At 43.7% G+C, this 22,724-nt stretch overlaps 1 protein-coding gene across 4 annotated transcripts in view; it reads left to right on the forward strand.

The window, feature by feature from the left end:
* The window catches only part of LOC135542075 (ataxin-7-like), a 51,161-nt gene extending 28,452 nt beyond the window's left edge, over positions 1 to 22,709 (forward strand). For all 4 annotated transcript variants that reach the window (XM_064968714.1, XM_064968712.1, XM_064968715.1 and 1 more), the window contains 9 exons: positions 1,847 to 1,951; positions 10,340 to 10,580; positions 11,704 to 11,987; positions 12,313 to 12,395; positions 12,552 to 12,820; positions 12,944 to 13,121; positions 13,323 to 13,444; positions 17,505 to 18,597; positions 18,830 to 22,709. In XM_064968714.1, coding sequence (XP_064824786.1) covers positions 1,847 to 1,951; positions 10,340 to 10,580; positions 11,704 to 11,987; positions 12,313 to 12,395; positions 12,552 to 12,820; positions 12,944 to 13,121; positions 13,323 to 13,444; positions 17,505 to 18,597; positions 18,830 to 18,847 — 2,393 coding nt within the window. In that variant the 3' untranslated portion in view covers positions 18,848 to 22,709. The remainder of the gene's footprint in view (positions 1 to 1,846; positions 1,952 to 10,339; positions 10,581 to 11,703; positions 11,988 to 12,312; positions 12,396 to 12,551; positions 12,821 to 12,943; positions 13,122 to 13,322; positions 13,445 to 17,504; positions 18,598 to 18,829) is intronic.
* Positions 22,710 to 22,724: the final 15 nt, after the last annotated feature.

Genomic DNA, 22,724 nt, shown 5'->3' on the forward strand with positions numbered 1-22,724 from the left:
ATCTCCCTGATGGAAAAGCCATTCTTACGCACGCACACACTATAGAGTCCAGACATGACACACTCACACATTGGAACGTGACTGAAGGATTCTCTCCTCTGATCTGCTTCTGAGTTCACACTCTCATATCTCTGACTTGCCTTCACCAATTTGCCTGATAGCAGACTGAGAGGGGGAGGCTGATTAATGTAGTGGCAGCAGGTCAGAGGTTGCTGCCCTGTGTCCATGTGTGCAGTCAGCCTCTGTGCTGCGTGCCTCGCTCTCCCTCTCTCACACACACCTTCAACCGCTCTTCCTCTCTCACACACACCTTCACCCGCTCTTCCTCTCTCATCTCCGTACCGGAGAATGAAAAGGCACAGGGGAGCTACACCACTTTTAAAGTCAGGCGTGCCACTGCCATGTCCTGAATGCATAGTGGACTGGGGATTCAGCTCATTTAAGAGACCAGAGGACACCCATGATGGCCAGTGTGAGCTTTTGCATAGGAATTTAATGCAACTCCTTATTTAATGAAACTCCTATGAAAACAATTTCCCCTTGACAATTAGACCTACACTCCAACTTTGTTTTCCACTCATTTAGATGTGAAGGGTTTGTTCCTAAGAAGGTACGGTTGCATTACAATCATTCAGTAGTAGACCGTAGCTCTGTTTGGTAGACCTATGAACTCTTTTTTTAATATGTCAATTAAGCAAAGGTTTTCATCTGAGCCAGTAGTCGATACTTCCACCTCAGTGGTAGGAGCTGACACTTAGTGAAGTGGGCCCAGACATTAACCCTGTGTTAAGTATGGGTCGGCTTGTTAATTCCCGTTCCACAGCAGCAAATGACTTCCTTAAGAGCACAGGTAGGCTTTTGTGTGGACTTGAAAAGCCATCACCTTGGAGACGGCGGTGACGTTTCAAGTGTCCTTAGCCGTGTGTGTGTGTGTGTGTTGGAGGGCCTCGTCAGACGGGCTCTCTGGGTGATTTCTTAATTAGCCCCTTCATTAGCTCTTTGCGATTCTCCTTGTCAAGGTCTCGTCTCCCAATGTGCCCCTCTGTTTTCCATGATCATGAGGCTTTCACCAAAAAAGGAGGGAGTCATTTGTCAGTGGGGTTGTTGAATCCACCAAACAGCCAATCGGATCTGTTTAGCCGGCACTTAACTAACGCAACGACTGACAAAGGATAAACATTTTGTAATTGTTAACCGGTTAACTGTTGAATGTCATTTTCTTGTCACATAAGGTAACATGCATTTCTGTGAATGATGGTGTTCTTTTTTTTTTGCCTGGATGAATTTGTCTATTTGAGTATTTGCAGGTACGGTACATTAAAGCCCAAGTGGTAGCCGCTCTCCCCAGCCGCTCTCCCCCAGCCGCTCTCCCCCAGCCGCTCTCCCCCAGCCGCTCTCCCTTCTCTCTTGTTTATTTGAAGACAGATCAATCAGACTCTGCCACTGGCTGTATTTCTCCTGCATGCTTCACCTCTTTGTTCTGTAGCGAGTCTGTCTGTTTCTGCAGCAGGTAACCTTTGGAGTGATGGCTCGGTCCTCTCCTTATCGCTGGGTAGTTTCCTCTACTGTAAAATGGGGCTAGTACCGAGGAGTACTCTGTGTGTAATCTCTGCACCTGTACAATCGGTTTTTCTCTGGAATGATTGTTACCACACTCACTTTTTTTTTAATCAACCTTAACCATCTTAGAGCCTAGCGTTCAATACTCTATCTCCCTCCATAACACAACATCATTTGAAATGTTTCATTCAGCAACTGCCTGTGTCTACCTACTACAGTTGAGGCTGGTTACCTTCATCCTTTTCTGTGTTTTTCTGTGTTTTTTCCCTCCCCCATGGAACCACAGACATGCCCATATTTGGCCAGTGTCCAGCACAGGACGACTTCTACCTGGTGATGTGCAGCCACTGCAGTCAGGTGGTGAAGCCCCAGGCCTTCCAAGCACACTACGGTAAGTCTCTCTCACTCACACACACACACACACACACACACACACACACACACACACACACACAGACACAGACCACCATCACTCATGCAAACATTGTCCCCAAGAGCTGATCCAGTATTGGGTTTTTATATTTTTTGTTATATAGCTCTCCTGGCGGGAAAGGTTTGGGCAGGGAGAGAGCTAGAGTTGGGAATTGCCAGGGACCTCACATTACGATATTATCACAATACTTAGGTGCCGATTTAAGATATGCATTGAGATTCTCACATTTTCTTTATGTATAGTGATTTATTGCGAAATACATGTCTGCTGCAGAGGGACAAGACAGTCGTGAGAAAACAACATGTTGTCATCAAAAGATTATAGTATATAAGATATTAAGGCTGTATAAGATATGAAGGAAAATAGTTTTGGTGCAGGTACAGCCAACTAGCGCACAGAAAATATTGCTATATTGTCAAAACAATACGATAAATCGTTAGAAATATCCCAATATGTAACTGTATTGATTTCTTTCCCCCATCACTAAAGAGAACATTCTAGACTTGTGCTTTGGGGAAATCTGCTTGGCACTAATCTCTGTCAGAATGGCACAACTACTCTGTGTGTGCGCATGTTCAAACACTATCAACGTCAGGAGGATTAAAAGCACACCTCCCATTCTCAACCTCTAACATGAGGAAGGAGCACTCTGGCCTTTTATTTCCACCGCCTGAGACTTGTTTACAATTCTCCTGTTAATATTTGATGTGCTCCTCCGAGTCCGTTCCTCTGTGTGAGTGCAGCCTAATTGATTGTTTTAGCATGTTAAACTGTCCCTAAGACGTCTGAAGATGTCTAAAACCTACTAGTTTCCTTCTCCACGGTGTGTGTTCTTTAACTGGCTCTTTGGCCGGAATGCTGGAAAGAATGTAATTTATTATGGATTTCAGAATCGAGGGATCGTTTTGCTGCCTTTCTCGTTAAAACTAGCCTGTTGAACCCTCTATGCACGCACTTGCCGAAAGCACACAGACACACAAACACACACACACACCCCTGTGCTTCAGTGCAGTTAAGAGAACTGCTCTCTCCACAGACACCAGTGAGTGCCAGTGAGGTGGTGTAAAATGTGATCTCTCTCTCTCTCTCTCTCTCTCTCTCTCTCTCTGTCTCTCTCTGCCTCTCTCTCTCTCTCTGGTTAGTTCCTCTCCACGATGGGCTTTTAAGCATCAATTGGCATGTATAATTTATTTATTCCAGCTGTTCTTTAGGTCAAAGATTGGAGACTTCTTTTAAAATGATTTCAGTGCGTACCGTTTTTAGGTCTTCCTCCACTTACCGTTATCGTTGATACCTCTAACAACTATCTGTTGTTCCTTGAGCCATTTCAATTAAGGATTTTTGACAATTAAATAGCTTAGTCTAAACTGTCAGATAACCTTATGTTATGGGTAATTCTTGAATTTTTGATAAAACTATCATGTTTTCTAACACATGGTGTGTATTAGATAGGTCAGTGTTCTGACTCCTCACAACACTGACAGAGGGAGGGTGTTCTAATGTTTTCGGCTTTGAGGCTTTAGTATGGATCTTTCCATCCTTATAAACAAATTAGTTTATAAAATGGCATGCAAGCAGTTTCCTTTTTAAACTAAATTGGAATATTCATTTTCTATTGTAAACCTGGTGAGTCTGTATTATCTTCCTGTGGTTGTCAAAACCAAAGCCTCAATTGCACATCCTTCCGTTTCTACTCTGGGCTGGTTACTTAAGTTCATCCGTGTCCCAATATGCATACATTACTACACTACACTTTATGGTGGTGTGGACATTGGGATCCATACCATTTAAAATTGTCGAGCCAAGGCCACAGGGCTTCAAAGGAATCACTACTGTCCTTTTACTATGGGGTGTTTGTTTCTTTTTCAGCGGAATGATTGAATGGAAAGCTAGGCCTATAATATTTCATCACTGGTTGTTGCTGGTTATACAGGTATCAGGATTGGCCACAAGAGGGAGACACAATAGCACTCAAGTGTCATTGGGAACACTCATTGGTCCTGTGTCAAGAGTCGAGACAGATCAATCATGGACTAATGGCACGTGAATAGAGTTGCAATTACAGAAGTTCATAGTTTCCACAAATTGAGGTTAGCCTAGTGCTGGTGTGGTCGCACCTGACTACTATAGCGTAGTAGTCCACGAACACAACTTCCACCTGAGGTGTTGCGCAATAACATTCAATCAGATAGGATGAATCTGGCTTGTATCATTGTCTTCAGTCAGATAGATCAGTGCAGGTGGAATAGTCTCATATCTCGTAAAGGGATAGATCGAAAGTAGTTTGGCTACAATGTGCTATCTAACATGATAAAATATCACCTAGGTGACATCGTGCTGCTGAAAAACAGTCTGAATTAACCTAATCTAAAACCATAAATATGTCAATGTTTTACATCTTTTTTTTTACATCTAACTAAAGATATTTGTGCCTCACCGAGCAGTATTTCTGAAGTTTGGCAGTGGGTTGAAAGCTAGCATAAATTTGACCAACATAGCTTGCTAGCTGAGCCAGTCATTGAAATGATGCCACTAACCAACCATTGCCTATTTCATGGAGAGTTATGCCATACAAAAAAAAGAGGAACTATGTTTGAATGATGGATGGTTGGCAATCCCAACATTTTAGGATGAGTTCCACATCCAACAAGACATCGGTTGAGGGACTCTATTTGACGTAAGACAATAGTCTTGGATAGCTCATATCCACTGGTACCACAATCAATCACATTTATTTATAAAGCCCTTCTTACATCAGCTAATGTCACAAAGTGCTGTACAGAAACCCAGCCTAAAACCCCAAACAGTAAGCAATGCAGGTGTAGAAGCACGGTGGCTAGGAAAAACTCCCTAGAAAGGCCTGAACCTAGGAAGAAACCTAGAGGGGAACCAGGCTATGAGGGGTGGCCTGTCCTCTTTTGGCTGTGCCGGGTGGAGATTATAACAGAACATGGCCAAGATGTTCAAATGTTCATAGATGACCAGCAGGGTCAAATAATAATAATCACAGTGGTTGTTGAGGGTGCAACAGGTCAGTACCTCAGGAGTAAATGTCATTTGGCTTTTCATAGCCGATCATTCAGAGTATCTCTACCGCTCCTGCTGTCTCTAGAGAGTTGAAAACGGCATGTCTGGGACAGGTAGCACGTCCGGTGAACAGGTCAGAGGCCTGTTCATTCATTAGTCTTCCAGTGTACAGCGTGTTAACGCAGGACTCGGCAGTGCCTCTGAAGACTATTGGACTTGTCTGACCAGTGAAACATTAGTGGACTTGTCTTCTATAGAGTAATGAGCTCATCTCTGCAAGGCACCAAAGATGAACCTTCATTTTCTGGCCTGTTTTGTAGTCTGTGTGGTTTAAATGGCTTTCATTCCATGAAGCCGCTTTGTTGTGCTGCTGCTGGTAGGAAAGGCTGAGAGAGTCTGCTAAAGGTCAGTGCACTGTGATTCTATATGCTGTGATTCTTCTCTCTGAGGGCAGGTCTACTGAGCTTAACAACATCTAGACTGTTTCACCTCATTCTCCTCTATTGCTTGACGCCCATCCATATGTTCTATGGCAGGGGTAGGCAACTAGATTCAGCCGCAAGTCGATTTTTGTCAGAGGTGATGGTCATTGGGCCGGAACATAATTATTACTTATTTGTCCCCAAAAAATTAATCGACCACAACTAAGCCCAAAAAGAGATTGTATCTGAAAATAACTATAATTTTGATTAAACCTTGATTACATTGGCACAAGATCACATACATGCATACATACAGGTAACTGGCAAAATAAAGAAAAACACAAACATAGTGTCTTAATAGGGCGTTTTTAACAAAAAATCCCTCGCGGGACGGTTTTGGCCGCCTGTTGCGGTCCCCTAGTGGATGTGGCGTTTTGACAGTGGCGCTGCATGCAGAGCTATACGCTCTGAGGAGAACAGGCCTGCACTGTTGACAGGACTATGCAAAAACACCATCCACTCCCTATGAGGATGCAATCCACCAACTGGTTGCTCTAAAGCAGATCTGATTTTCATTAAGTGACTTCTACGATAGTGTTGTCCGGTCATAAGAGGATATTTTAAGGCCTATTCCTTTTGATTGGGCCTTGTTTTATGTGTAGTCTACCCTGAGTGTACAGTGTGTAGGCCTATGCTGTGCACCGGGGCCCACTATCCAAAATGTTTCCCGGCCAGCCAGCCTGTCTCCTCAGTAGCCAGGGATTCCACTGCCCTCTAGAGAGAAGATAGTGTGAGAATAGACCACAACGCTGCACCTTTTCACTGTTTTCCTGTTCTACTGGTCTGCCAGGACCTCTGTAGCTGGCTTGCTCTCTCAGCTTTTGGCAGGCATTGTGGGAACGTCACGCTGGGGAAGCCTGCTCGCGCTTGCGTGTGGGTTATTCAGCGAATTCTGAGCTAGATTGAGCAGCAGTGAAAGGTTGAGGGGGTGGAGAGGCCGGGTGCTAGCCTGTTACCAGGAAGGCAGTGTGTCATGGGCGGGAGGGTAGAAGAGGGTTGAAACAGCTCGACTCCGGGTGGGGCTTTGTCACAGCAGATAGGCTGCGCTGGTTTAGTGTGTGTGTGTGTGAGAAAGGAGAGGAAAGCCCTGGGGTTGTTGCTCTTTTAGCTGCTGTAGTGTAAAATTGTGGGTGTGGGGCTGGGAGTGGCAGCTGTGCATTCTGCCACGCTCTGTTGCTACTCACCCACTGAGACAGCCTTGGCATGCAGCCCAGACCTGCATGGAGTTAGCATGAGGTTAGTTAGAGTTTCGTATATATGTCTGTCTATATCTATCTCTCTCTCTTGTGCTTTCTCTCCATTCTCTTATTTCTCTACTCTCTCACAGTTTCCTCTTATTCACTGATTGTATGTATATTTCTCACTCTCTCACACACACACATGCTTTTCTTCATGACTAGAAGATGAAACTGGTTTTGTTGTGCTGGTTGGGAGGAGTGTTTCTGTAGTTATCTGGCTGTAAAATAGTCAGATTAACCCTCTCAGGACTGGCCAAAATTCAACACCAGATGCGAGTTTTCAGTTCGTCTTCAGCTCACTTTCATTGCAGTGCTCTGCTCTTATCTAAAGAGCTGTCTCTCTCACATGCATTCTTTCTTCCTCTCTTACTGTAGAACTTTCATTTTTCTCTCCTTCTGTTTTACTTTCACCTTCTCTTCGTGTGTGTGTGAGAGCTGCGTAACATTAAAATACTGCAATACGGTTTGGATTGCACAGAGCCCTTTGTTCTGTTCAGCAGCTGCTGTTTTTTTGTCTTAGTTTAATTATTTTCTTCTCTGGTGTCAGTATTGTCTTTTAGCAGTTATTGTAATCTCAACTGTTCCCTTCTGGCTGACAGGAAATCAAGCCCTTGGCCCGTGTTTCTAGTTCAGAATGAATTGGCCTGGATCAGCAAGTCTTTGCTTTTGAAGCTGCCTGCTTTTGATTTTGTTTAGGAAATGTTTACCCATGATTCCCTGCACATTTATCGCAAAACTATTACTGTCAAAAGGCCCGTTGTTTCTGGAAAAAAGAACACTACTACCAATTTCAGATTGCTTGTACAGTGCCTTCCGAAAGTATTCATACCCTTTGACTTCAAAATTGATTAAATGTGTTTGTCTCACCCATCTACACACAATACCCCATAATGACAAAGTGAAAACATGTTTTTAGAAATGTTTGCATATTTTATTGAAAATGAAATACAGAAATATCTCTTAAGTATTCACACCCCTGAGTCAATACATGTTGGAATCATGTATTGGCAGAGAATTACAGCTGTGAGTGTTTCTGGGTAAGTCTCTGAGCTTTGCACACCTAGATTGAACAATATTTGTATTATTTTAAAATTCTTCAAGCTCTGTCAAGTTGGTTGTTGACCATTACTAGACAGCCATTTTCAAGTCATGCCATAGATAAATCCCGAAGCTGTTTCCTTCCTGTCTGGCAACTGAGTTAGGATGGACGCCTGTATTTTTGTAGTGACTGGGTGTATTCATCACCAAGTGTAATAAATAACTTTACCATGCTCAAAAGGGTATTCAATGTTGCATTTGACATTTTTATCCATCTCGTAATAGGTGCCCTTTGTGAGACATTGGAAAACCTCCCTGGTCTTTGTGGTTGAGTCTGTGTTTGAAATCCACTGCTTAACTGAGGGTCCTTACTTGAGGTCGATGATTTTTCAACGCCGATACCGATTTATTGGAGGACCCCAAAAAAAGCCGATACCGTTTAATCTGACTTTTTTTACATTTGTAATAATGATAATTACAACAACACTGAATTAACATACTGAATTAACTTAATATAATACATCAATAAAATCAATTTAGCCTCAAATAAATATAATATATAATATATATCCCATTTAGCAGACGCTTTTGTCCAAAGCGACTTACAAGTCGGCTGGGGCCACTACTTTGACATATGGGTGGCCCCAGCGGGAATCGAACCCACGACGCTTGGCGTTGCAAGCGCCATGCTCTACCGACTGAGCCACACAGGACCCTGAAACATGTTCAATTTGGTTTAATTAATGCAAAAACAAAGTGTTGGAGAAGAAAGTAAAAGTGCAATATGTGCCATGTAAGAAAGCTAATGTTTAAGTTCCTTGCTCAGAACATGAGAACATATGAAAGCTGGTGGTTCCTTTTAACATGAGACTTCAATATTCCAAGGTAAGAGGTTTTAGGTTGTAATTAATATAGTATTTATAGGACTATTTCTCTCTATACCATTTGTATTTCATTAACCTTTGACTATTGGATGTTCTTATAGGCACTTTAGTATTGCCAGTGTAACCGTATAGCTTCCGTCCCCCTCCTCGCCCCTACCTGGGCTCGAACCAGGAACACATCGACAACAGCCACCCTCGAAACATCGTTACCCATCGCTCCATGAAATCCTCTGCAAGGGGAACAACTACTCCAAGTCTCAGAGCGAGTGACGTTTGAAACTCTATTAGCGCGCACCCCGCTAACTAGCGAGCCATTTCACATCGGTTACACCAGCCTAATCTCGGGAGTTGATAGGCTTGAAGTCATAAACAGCTGCTGGCAAACGCACGAAAGTGCTGTTCGAATGAATGCTTACGAGCCTGCTGGTGCCTACCATTGCTCAGACTGCTCTATCAAATCATAGACTTAGTTATAACATAATAACACGCAGAAATATGAACCTTTGGTCATTAATATGGTCGAATCTGGAAACTATCATCTCGAAAACAAAACGTTTATTCTTTCAGTGAAATACGGAACCGTTCCGTATTTTATCTAACGGTGGCATCCATAAGTCTAAATATTCCTGTTACATTGCACAACCTTCAATGTTATGTCATAATTACGTAACATTCTGGCAAATTAGGCGGCCCAAACTGTTGCATATACACTGACTCTGCGTGCAATGAACACAAGAGAAGTGACACAATTTCACCTGGTTAATATTGCCTGCTAACCTGGATTTCTTTTAGCTAAATATGCAGGTTTAAAAATATATACTTCTGTGTATTGATTTTACGAAACGCATTGATGTTTCTGGTTAGGTACACATTGGAGCAACGATACGCACCACATTGATTATATGCAACGCAGGACACGCTAGATAAACTAGTAATATCATCAACCATGTGAGGTTATAACTAGTGATTATGATTGATTGATTGTTTTTTATAAGATAAGTTTAATGCTAGCTAGCAACTTACCTTGGCTTACTGCATTCGCGTAACAGGCAGTCTCCTCGTGGAGTGCAATGAGAGGCAGGTGGTTAGAGCGTTGGACTAGTTAACTGTAAGGTTGCAAGATTGAATCTCTGAGCTGACAAGGTAAAAATCTGTCGTTCTACCCCTGAACAAGGCAGTTAACCCACCATTCCTAGGTCGTCATTGAAAATAAGATTTTGTTCTTAACTGACTTGCCTAGTTAAATAAAGATTAAATAAAGGTGTAAAAATGAAAACTTGTGAACTTGAAATCGGCCGACCTCTAGGCCTTACAGATAATTGTATGTGTGAGGTACAGAGTTACACTATGCAACTTATGTGACTTGTTACTCCTGAACTTATTTAGGCTTGCCATAACAAAGGGGTTGAATACTTACTGACTTGAGACATTTCAGCTTTGTAAACATTTCGAAACTCTTAATTTTACATCGACATTATGGGGTATTATGGGTGTGTGTGTGGAGGCCAGTGAAAAATCTAAATCTCAATTTAATCCATTTTAAATTCAGGCTGTAACAACAATGTGGAAAAAGTCAAGGGGTGTGACTACTACTTTCTGAAGGCACTGTAGGTCATGTGTCTGTGTGGACTGTACATTAGGTTACCCTACCCTGCTTTTCCCCTGACCCCTATCTAGAGAGAAGACACAGCTCGTCCAGTAAGCCCACCTCCACCTTAGCCCCCTCCTCAGCCTTCTCCCTGACCGCTCTGTCTCGGAGCAGGAGCAGTGGGCCGGTTAGTGGGGGGGCCATGGGCCGCTCTTCCAGTGGGACTAGCACCTCGTCCAACTCCAAAATCCTCAAACCAGCCAAAGAGAAGCTACCAGGCATCCAGCAGAGACCTCACTTCCCTCCCTTCAGGGTGCTCAACGACAAGGTGTAAGTAATGTCTAGCCTAGCCATGCTGGTGAACCATGCTGAACACATATTGTCATGTTGAACTTCAGCCTAGGGCTGGGCGATATGGCCCCCCAAAAAATCACTAGATTTTTTTCATACGCGTGGGCATTTCACGATACAGTAGTGTTGTCTCGAAAAAGCTTTGTTGCACAAATAAAGGTCACTGCATTTCAAACAGTCAGCAATAATCTAATGAAAGGGGCAGAGTTGGACAGTTTTCGTGCCCAATGTCGACCTTTTAAAATGTTTATTTAATCCTGACCTTAACCTTTAAAGGTAAACTCAGCGATATGACGTAGATGCGGAGAGTAAACAGCATAGCGTGAACCCGTTCACATGTGCAGATACTGTGTGTGACTTTGAGAGCCAAGTCTTGGATCTCACTCATCTCAATGTCTGCAGTGCTGCTCGTGGCAACGTCATTTCACTGAGTCTACCTTTAACCTTAACCACACTGCTAACCTTTAAATTAAGACCAAAAAGCACATTTTTGTTTTCATAGTTTTTCACAATATAGTCCATTTTGACTTTGTTTCTATAGTAACTAGTGGAAACTCAGTTGTGAGTGGCAGGGGAGGGGCTTGGTGTGTTTATGAGTGAGAAGGTGCACTCAAGACAGAAAGAGACGAGACCAAAAAGACAACATGAGAACAAGCGGACCTAAACGGTCATAAGAACAAAAAACCTTGATTCTTGCGATAAAGCCATTTTGAAATTTAATTGAATTCGTTATGTCGGCCAGCCCTAGTTCAGTCCCCTGCCTCTTTAAAGCCCTGCTTCAAGTTTGATTTGATCCTCTGAGTTATATCTTATCTCTTCATCTTAGGTCCTCTCCCTGCTCCTCTGAAGTATAGCTCTGTCTGAAGTCTCCCTGTGCTACCCTCCTTCTAAATAAGCCCCTTAAAGAGTTAGTTTTAAAAAGAGATCCTTTATCGAACTATATTTACAACCACTCAAAACATGTTGGCTTTCTGCCTGGGGATTTGAACACATTTCAAACTCTGTTCTGTTAAAACTAAACTATTTTTCTGAAGTATTTAATGCTGCTATAGATAAATTAACTCCCTCGCTTTCTCCTCTTCTGTCCATCTCTCTCTTCCAGCCTGACCCCTGCAGTCAAAGTGGAGAAGATGCGTCTGAAGGTGGATTCGTCAGCCAAGCTGGTGCAGGTTCCCTCGGCCCACTTATCGTCCTCTTCCTCCAGCAGCACTGTGAGCTCCTCGTCACCCCTGAAGCCAGGCCTTAACTGTCCCTCCATACCAAAGGCTCCCCTGCTTGCCCCCGGCCAGATCCCCAACGGCAAGGGCCACCTCTCCCTCACTGCCCTGGAAAAGAAGCAGGACAACAGCACCAGTAGCAGACAACACCTCTACAAGAGACTGTCAGGTGAGAGGAGGTGATAGGGGTTTATGTCTGGAGGACGTTTTGTTTTAAAGGTCCATTGCAGCAGTTTTTTATCTCTATCAAATTATTTCTGTGTAACAATCAAGTACCTTACTGTGGTTGTCTTCAATTAAAGAGCAATTTCTCAAGCAAAAATGTAGATAGGACTGTCTGGGAGTGGTCTGAGTGGGGAGGGGAAAACTGAAAACTAGCTGTTATTGGCAGAAATGCCACTAACTGAATATACTATGTTTCTCTCTTCCTTTCTACCTCTCCTGTTTTCTCTCTTCCTTTCTACCTCTCCTGTTTTCTCTCTCTCTTCCATCAGAACGTGAGTTTAATCCAGATATCCACTGTGGGGTCCTGGATATGACAGCTCGGAAGCCATGCACACGATCCCTAACATGCAAGGTACCAAGCCCTCTCTTCTGCCCCCTCTCTTTCTCTGTTTTGTGTGGTTAGGAAATATTCCCTGTCACATTTCCTAGGTATTTAGGCAGCCTTCAGATTCTCAAGAGTGCAGCGCACCCTGACCTAACATACCTCTTGGCCTTCTCCTTCCCTCAGACACATTCCCTAAGCCAGCGGAGGGCAGTGCTGGGCCGGAGGAAACGCTTCGACACACTGTTGGCAGAGCACAAAAGCAAAGCCCGGGAACGGGAACTGCAGCACCCCCACCCCCTGCAGACCACCCCTCTCAGGGAACCCCATCCCTCCCCCTCACGGCTCGCCCCCCACCACGACGCCCACCAGGTCGCTCATGGCAACGGAGCCACCGACGCCACCAAGCCTTTGGCGTTTGGCAAGCCCAAACCTCACAATCTTGGTCTTCCACGGTGAGTCACTTTATGTGCTCTTCCTGGGTTCTCGCCATCCAACCACTACTTTTTGCAGTGTGGTACAGCAAGTACCTGCATCCCTGATGTGTGTTCCTAAATCACTGTTTCCTCTGCTCTTAGGCTGAACAGCATTATCTCTGATGGAGGTGGGGGTACCCCGGGAGACTCCCACCACGCTACGTCCGCTCCTGACGGGGGCTCCCGCCTGTCCAGTGACGAGGGGGAGAACGATGAGCGGGAGGAGGGCACAGACAAACTGGACTGTCACTATTCAGGTTACCACCCACGGCCGGCAGCTGTAAGTCCACCACAAATTTAATTTTATATTACAGGGATATGCTCACAACACAGCAACAATGAAACAACAACATAGCCAGATGTATGTGAAATCAGTCCTCCCATTGAGTGGCAGCTTGCACCGTGCATGGGAGCAGCAGTGTGTGTGTGATTGGCTTGTTAGTGCGTATTTGTGTTAACTATTTCCCTCCCTGCTGCTCAGTTTTGTACCTTTGGAAGTCAACTGTTTGGGAGAAGCTGCTACTCGTTTGACCGGCGCTGGGATCGAATGCGATGTGCTCTTACCGCCATGATGGACAAGCACGTCAACACTCAGATGTGGAAGTAAGTCTGTGTACATTCATTAGACCAGAATTCCTTCCATAATACCTACCTAATTCACAAACCTATTGCAAAATCACAGAGGCAGAGATAGGGCTGTTGCGGTGACCGTATTACCACCACCCTTGCGGTCAGGAGTCACAAAGGCAGTCAAATTCCACATGACCGTTTAGTCACGGTAATTAGGCTCCTCCATGCTCTGATGCTGCTGATGGTCATTAGTAGCCTACCAAACTTGCTAACTGCCTGGTACTCAGCACTCTATTGTCCCTCTAATCACTCTGACATCAATGCAAAAGTATTTGAAAATCGAATCAAACATGAGAGCCCATGAGCTCATGTTACGAGACATTTCTATAGGCTATGGGATTGTGTAAGAAAACAGAGTGATGGCCTCTATTAAAAAGAGAAGGATCCCCATCAGCCTTCTATAGGCTAGGCATGCTATATTTCTCAACTTTCCTAATATTAAGTACTTTGCTTCTCTTTACTAAAGCAGTATAGCCTACCTGGCTGAAATGAAAAATGAACCACAGGAAAGGCATCCTCCATTCTCTATTTAAGTACAGAGATGACATGTATTTTTCCCCCACTGCAGGTGCATGATAATGGTCCATTCTAAATCGAAACAAATTTCACACATATATTATTTAGTATATGTAAAGACCAGATTAAATCAAGAATAGTCTGATGGGTGACAATATTAGCCTAGACAATATCTCTTGTGAACTGTATACAGTGGGGGGAGAAGTATTTAGTCAGCCACCAATTCTGCAAGTTCTCCCACTTAAAAAGATGAGAGAGGCCTGTAATGTTCATCATAGGTTCACTTAACTATGACAGACAAAATGAGAAGAAAAAAAATCCAGAAAATCACATTGTAGGATTTTTAATGAATTTATTTGCAAATTATGGTGGAAAATAAGTATTTGGTCAACTACAAACAAGCAAGATTTCTGGCACTCACAGACCTGTAACTTCTTCTTTAAGGGGCTCCTCTGTCCTCCACTTGTTACCTGTATTAATGGCACCTATTTGAACTTGTTATCAGTGTAAAAGACACCTGTCCACAACCTCAAACAGTCACACTCCAAACTCCACTATGGCCAAGACCAAAGAGCTGTCAAAGGACACCAGAAACAAAATTCTAGACCTGCACCAGGCTGGGAAGAGTGAATCTGCAATAGGTAAGCAGCTTGGTTTGAAGAAATCAACTGTGGGAGCAATTATTAGGAAGACATACAAGATCACTGATAATTTCCCTTGATCTGGGGCTCCACACAAGATCTCACCCCGTGGGGTCAAAATGATCACAAGAACGGTGAGCAAAAATCCCAGAACCACACGGGGGGGACCTAGTGAATGACCTGCAGAGAGGTGGGAGCAAAGTAACAAAGCCTACCATCAGTAACACACTACGCCGCCAGGGACTCAAATCCTGCAGTGCCAGATGTGTCCCCCTGCTTAAGCCAGTACATGTCCAGGCCCGTCTGAAGTTTGCTAGAGAGCATTTGGATGATCCAGAAGAAGATTGGGAGAAAGTCATATGGTCAGATGAAACCAAAATAGAACTTTTAGGTAGAAACTCAACTCGTCGTGTTTGGAGGACAAAGAATGCTGAGTTGCATCCAAAGAACACCATACTTACTGTGAAGCATGGGGGTGGAAACATCATGCTTTGGGGCTGTTTTTCTGCAAAGGGACCAGGACGACTGATCCATGTAAAGGAAAGAATGAATGGGGCCATGTATCGTGAGATTTTGAGTGAAAACCTCCTTCCATCAGCAAGGGCTTTGAAGATGAAACGTGGCTGGGTCTTTCAGCATGACAATGATCCCAGACACACCGCCTGGGCAACGAAGGAGTGGCTTCGTAAGAAGCATTTCAAGGTCCTGGAGTGGCCTAGCCAGTCTCCAGATCTCAACCCCATAGAAAATCTTTGGAGGGAGTTGAAAGTACGTGTTGCCCAGCAACAGCCCCAGAACATCACTGCTCTAGAGGAGATCTGCATGGAGGAATGGGCCAAAATGCCAGCAACAGTGTTTGAAAACCTAGTGAAGACTTACAGAAAACGTTTGACCTCTGTCATTGCCAACAAAGGGTATATAACAAAGTATTGAGAAACTTTTGTTATTGACCAAATACTTATTTTCCACCATAATTGGCAAATAAATTCATAAAAAATCCTACAGTGTGATTTTTCTGGATTTTGTCTGTGATAGTTGAAGTGTACCTATAATGAAAATTACAGGCCTCCTCTTTTTAAGTGGGAGAACTTGCACAATTGGTGGCTGACTAAATACTTTTTTGCCCCACTGTATTATCACTTGTGAATGATGCCCAGCATAAGATACAAAGCCTTTTTTTTGCAACTTTTTCTAATCATAGTGCCCACCTCATATGTTTTGATAAGGTTTGTATCACATCGAAAGTGGGCAAATAACTTCTTAAAATGAAGCACATTAATCCACTTTACAAGGGGTGTAGAGTGTAATTGACATACATAAGCAGCGCATGAGTTTGGAGAAGATAATTTTCACCATAAAAATGCACCTTCGTAATAAAAGCATTACATGTATAATCACATTTGTGGTCACTTTTGAGAATGGTGTTTTCCCGCTAATGGAACATCGCCTACTGCCATGTGTGCATTGCTGTGTTTATCATGTGAAGAAATAGCCTAATAGTTTCAACATTTTATGCTAAATGTTCTGAACTGTTGCGTCAGCCACATTGCATAAAACATTTTTTGATGCTAGAGGTTGTGTTAATTAGGGTTCTATCGCATCCCACAACTGTCCCAGACTGTTTGGAATATTTATTGTTTTGCACAGAATAGAATAGGTCAACTTTTGTACTATGGGGGATAGAATATTGACATAGGCTTGTGCTTTTGAATGTTGTTGGCTGACGAAAAGTAAATGTGGACAGTTCTTCCAATATCTTCAATATGCACCTCGGAATTGGATAAGGACGTGCGCACAGTTGCATCCCCGATGTGTCTGTCTTCACTTGTAGCCTCTGAGAAAGACCCGGTCACGTGACGGAGAGCCATGTGAGTGAGAGATGCTTCGGATTGCGCAGCACACTCAGGGAGAAGGGCACAAAGCAGCACTCCGGGCCGCAAAATGCATGGATTTGTTTTAGGGTGCAGCCACAAAAGGGGTGCCGCTGTGAAATTCGAGGCATTATCAAGTCCTTTCAAATTGTGATTGAGATACTATTGGAGTGTGTGCAGCCTGCACAAAAAAAAACAAAGTACAGCTCATGCCTTTACAAGCTACTTTTTTCAAAACAGCCTTACAATTTATTAAAAATCGAAACATATAGCCCAATGTTTTTCCACAACTAAAGTTACATTAATAACTATAAATTAGGCATATAGGAGTACCTATTTCTTTGTTAACCGCTCAACATAGAATAGTGTACGCACTCCCTCAAAAGGTTTTTAGAAAATATTTATATTTTGTTCAGTTTTATTCTTCATAAAATAATACCATGGAATTATAATCTCATTTTGTCTGCTCAACAAACTAGTGTACCACAGCCATTTGGCATAGCCACAACAGGATCTAACATAAGGACAACTCGGAGTAGGCTATTCTTTTCTTCTGACAACATTTTCTTCATTTCATGCTTCTTTAGACCTGTTTTAAAATGAAAATAGACCTGTTTTAAAATGAAAATAGACCAGTTTTAAAATAAATAATGGATTTATTGTGAAGGTGCAGGCTATATTACATTAATTTATTATACTTTTTAAATTGTCTTGCAGGCTATGTGTGGAAGCCAGGAGATGCTAAATGTCTATGTTAATTAACGGTCAATTAACGTGAGACCGACCAGTTATCTGCTTGACAATCACCAGCGGGTGAAATTTCGTGACCGCCACAGCCCTAGACAGGGAGCCAAAGTGTTGCAGGGTGGTGAAGGGAGATCTAGGTGCTGTATGGGACACTATAAGCTAGCGGTTCCAGTGTCTCTCCAGGACTCTGCTGTGCTGACCCCTCTGTGTGTAAATATTACTGATGGGGATGATCACAGTGGTCTGTTTGTGTTATAGAAAAATCCCTTTCGCCTTGGAGAACTCCTCCTCTTCTTCTTCCTCTGCGCCGGCCCACAGGACAACCACAAACTCCTTGTCCTCATCACACGGTAGCGCCCCTGCTCCGGGCTTCCTCAGCCTCTCCTCTACGCCCCTTCCACCCCCCTACACTCAGTCCTACGACAGCAAGTCTGTGCTCTCGTACGGGACCACCTTAAACGCCCGTGCCTCCCCCCAGGGCGCGGCCGACCACCCTGCCTACAGCGCAGCACAGGCCAGACAAGTGTCTTCGTCGCCCCAGATGCCTTCAGCCCACTCCTCGGTCCCCTCCCTGTCCTCAGGACGACCGCTCAAGTCCAGATCCAGTGGCAAGTCCTTCAGACCCCGGGAGTCCTCCTCCACAGCTGCCATAACCAACTCCACCAGCGGGGGCAGCAGTGGAGGAAGCAGCAGCCTCAGCTCGGGGAAGAAGAGGAAGAACAGCTCCCTCCCTACATCGTCTCACGCTACCACCTACTCCTCAGAGTCCTCCTCCTCCTCCAACACCACCTCTTCCTCCTTCAAGAAGAACTGCACAGTTCACAGTGGCAGCTCAGGGAGCACGTACCACCATGCCTCGCTAGTCTCCTCCTCCTCCTCCTCCTCCTCGTCTCACAGTGGCGTCCACAGTGTGGGACTCAACTGTGGCCCCAACGCCCGGACCAACTCCCTCAGTCTGAAGGCAGAGCCGTCGGGGCCAGCGGGGTTGTCGGGGCCCGGGGTCAGAGGCCCCCCCTCGGGCAGCCCGGCCGAGTCCATCAAGAGGATGAGTGTAGTGATGAACAGCAGTGACTCCACCCTCTCCCTGGGGCCCTTTGTCCACCAGGCCCCAGAGCACCACAGTAGCTTCAGCCATGCCCACAACGACGGCCGCCTAGAGGGGAAGAAACGCAAGGGCTCCCCCGCTGTCAGCTCCATCAACAGTGGAGGAGGTGGTGGTTTAGGGGGCGGTGGCGTGGGGCCGGGCAGGCCCAAAGTGGCCAAGTCTCCAGCCATCAACAACATCCACAGCAAACATGGACGCACAATCCCAGGAGCCACGGGGCTCACCAACAACTCCCTCATCCATCAGGTGGGTTGGACACCTCACACACTGGCTGCTAATGCCTATCATCAACCAGTCAATCTCTTTATCTGTTGGGAAATTCACTGTGCAGTCAGGACTTGTATATCTTCAAAATATGTACATGTGACCACATATAGACTTTAGACAAAACATTAAACAAAAAAATCACCAATTAATGAATGTTGTAATTTATTATTTAACTTCCCTGCCTTTCTCTCTCTGTCTCTCTCTCTCTCAGCCAAAGGCCCGCCCCTGACAGCGATGGCTGGGTTCTCTGTATGGAACCGAGGGGCGGATGAAGAGGAGGCAATCTGTGCGCTGCTCTGGACTGCACAAGGCCTTCTAATACGTTACTCTCAGCTTCCCAAGATCCTCAGGGTGGAGATGATCTGGACAGCCCAGTGACGTCACTGTTATCGTCTATAGTGTAACTATTCCTCCCAAAGCCATGTAGGAGCGCCGTGTGGAGGTGGCAGGCGTTAACACCCGGAGTGGTTCACACTTGGCCCTCTGTCAGTCAGGGTACCGAGGTAGATCTTTCTATGGGGAAGACAGGAGAGAAAAGGAGGGAGTAGGAGCCTGTCTGCCCTTTGACCTATTGTTGAAATTCCAGGGGTACAGAGGAAGGGAAAAGTGCTGGCACAACAGCCATGGCACTGCCCACCACCCATCATGACGCAGAGCCACTGGGATTGACTGGAGAGCTCTCAAGCCGCAATCTGTTGGTTTCCGATGAGCTCGTGTGTGTGTGTGTGTGTGTGTGTGTGTGTGTGTGTGTGACTAGATTCTACTGGAAATTCAAATGTACACCTCCACGCCTGAACTCAGAAGCCTTGGAAGGAGAGGGCAGGATAAGGAAAAACTGTCAGTTGCAACACTTCGAACACAATCACATTGTTGTTTTTTTAATGCTTCCACTACATTTTGTCGGTTGGTTTTAAATGAGTGTGACGTGTACATAACGTCAGGTTATGTATAGTAGCCAGAGATGAACCACATGAGGAGCAGATTCAGTCAATTCTATATGAGTTCCATACATGACCCAAACAATTATGCAAGTGTTACTTTTTTATGTTTCTTATGTTTTTCACTGAATTTAACTACAAAAATCTGTGTGGAGAAGAAAGTAAATTGTGCATGCATATGTGAAAAAAGGATGCCTGATACGACAATTTGATTGAACGGTTGTGAAAGAGGGACTACTTGTCTTGAGGACAAGTGTTAATTCCTACAATATTTTTATCTTACAAATGAACAGCTACAGTAGACCTAGCCCTAACTGTGAACAGCACTAAACAAACACAGACCCACTACATGCTTTAGGACATTTTAAGTCGGGCTTATTTTCCCCAAAAGCTAGCCAAAGGCAGCCATCCGTTTCTCTGTAACCACTACGCCAGCTTTGGCTATTGGCTATTAGGATTTCCATTCCGGTACCTTCAGTTATGTCACAATACAGTTGTCCATCACACTTGTCCTTCGTCAAAGCACGGAATCTTAAACTGGCAATACTTCCCCGTCTGTCTCTCTAAGATGAGATGATGCTCCATTGCCCCATCTGTCTCTGAGTTGATGCTCCTTGGGATCGTGTTTTTTGGGGGGTGTGAGATTCATGGAGATGGCTTCAGAGTAGGTTACTACTTTTTGTAACTCCTGTAAATTTCGTAAACTCCACTGATGTCAGGCAGCGAGCTTAGCTGAGGAGCCAACTATTTTCTATCTTACTTTCGCTTTTTCTTGTATGAATTGAACAAATATGGAAGTATCCCTATTTCAGAATACATATTTTATTAACGAATTGTACATATTGAAATATGTATTTTTGCACAGGCATTTTCTTATACAATTTTTTGGGGGGTACAATTGAGATCATTATTATTTATTAAATGAAAGAAGTTTAAGAACTTAACTTATTTGAAGTGGTTCACTGCCAAGTCTATAATGCAATAGGCCTATAACTAGAGGTTGAAGCATCTCATGAATCATGTACTGGGATCCTTTAAAACAGGGGTGTCAAACTCAATTTTGCCCCAAGGGCCGCACTCAACGAGGTGAATGTAGGTGTATTATCATTTCTACACAGTTTCGATTTGGTTTTAGTCCTTAAAACAGTGTTCCCCAAATTTGGCCCGGGGGTGGTTTTATTTGGCCCCTCAAGCTTTTTACATTTTATTTTCATTGTTGGACATAAAAGATAGTAAAACCACCAGGAAATCAGCTCCAATGGATTTTAATTTTGGAAATCTGCTCAGAAGTATTCCCATACTGATCCTATACACCTGATCCTATACAAATATATGCATGGTTTGAAAGTATTATGTTTTAGTCAAACATGATATGTTTGGACTTCTTGCGGTCAATTAGCAATATATAAATAATTTTTATGTAATTATGTTCCGGTCCGCTGACCATCCGCTCAAGAAAAAAATCGGCCCACGGCTGAATCTAGTCGATGATCCTTTGTTTTAAAGTATATTGAGTTTGTTTTGTTTTACTCAAATCACCCACAGGGTGGATTGGACCCCCCTCAATGTTTGACACCCCTGCTTTAAAAGGTAGTGTTGCCAAGGGCATGTGTTTGTGTGACAGACAATACTTTGTTTTTAACTCTCCAAGGTCTCACCTGTGCTTTTTACTATTTTCAAGTTGCCTCTGAATCAACAAAGAAATTATTTTATTTGACCCAAATAGCCTGTGATTCTGAAATGTCCCACAGGCTGAAAGCTGTGCCCGTTGTCTCAGCGATTTCCATAGATTCAATAATTTACCTTTTTAGACGAAGACCTTGTAACATTTCATAATTTGAAACACTTTCCCTTAAAGCTGAAGGGACTTAAGCAATCATTAAAGCAAGGAAGATGAACCCTTCAAACAGTGAAACTGCTTGCATCATTGTTGCCAAACATAATTTGAAGCACAGCATTTTAAGGAAATTCTTAGTTTGCAGCTTTCAGAAATGCTGAAATAAGAAAGTGCCTGCATTTGTTTCACACTGACTGTTTTTAAGGACAGAAATTTTTTTCAGTTTAGTTTTACCTTACTTGAATGTTCAAAGTGTTTTAGGAGCTTGCTTTTAAAATATGCCTATGAACCCTAAATGTGGTAAAAACCTGATTAGCTTGTCAGCTAGCTGGGATGAAGTACTTTGGGCTCTATTCAATCCGTATCGCAGAAGTTCAGTTATATTGTGATTGAAATGTAAAAGCAATGTTCCCGCATTAGCGGTAAACTCTGCATGTTTGCCTGGCTCCCCAAACTCCTTGCTCCAGGTAACTGCTATTCCACACCCACAGATGTATGTTTCTTCTCCACAATGATCTGGATCTGAGTACCTCCCTGACGATTTCTAGAACGTAAACAAAAAACTAAACGTGCACCCCTTTTGTGTTCCGAGGATGGAAAACGCTGTTCTAACCGTTCTGGTCCAGAGCCAGAACACGTGGGTAATGCAATGTTTGGAAATTCGACATTGGGGTAGAGATGATCCAATCGCTGAGGACTTTTTGTACAACACCAAATAACTTCAATGATGGTAGTCTCATACTGAAGTATGGAGCGAATGAAATAATTCCGTTTGAGTCGTCAGTCAATGCATGTCTGCTCAATCGGAGATGACCTAACAGTAACGCTTCAGCGATCCACATTGAACAGAGCCCGTAGTGTTAACTTTTTTTTTTAAATCAACGTTTTCCAGTTGAGACGTCTGAGATCTTGGTGCAGACCAGGGGGTATTGAAGCTCCCTGGTCGGTTATGAATTGTTTAACAGGTTCAGTAAAGTGTTTTTGTTTACCCTCAACCCCACTCACAACGCTGACCTTGTTTCCATATGATGGAAACTTTGCAAAGCTGTTTTTATCAAGTACCACAGCCTTGGAATGTGAAAGTGAGACAGAACACAGCTTGCGGGAGGAACATATTTTCAGTAGATAACTCCTATGTAAGAGCGTGTATAGTATTTTGTTTTAGAACATCAGAATCATTTGATCAGCTGGACTTGTGTATTGGCTGCTATGTAATTCATGAACAAACATGGTAGGTTAGATTTACTTAATATTTAAGATTGTATAGTCTTTGTTTTGTAACATGTTTCTGTAAATAAATAATTTATACAGCTATTTATACAGAAAAAAAA

The sequence above is a fragment of the Oncorhynchus masou genome, chromosome 6, assembly GCF_036934945.1.
Source record: "Oncorhynchus masou masou isolate Uvic2021 chromosome 6, UVic_Omas_1.1, whole genome shotgun sequence".
NCBI lineage: Eukaryota > Metazoa > Chordata > Actinopteri > Salmoniformes > Salmonidae > Oncorhynchus > Oncorhynchus masou.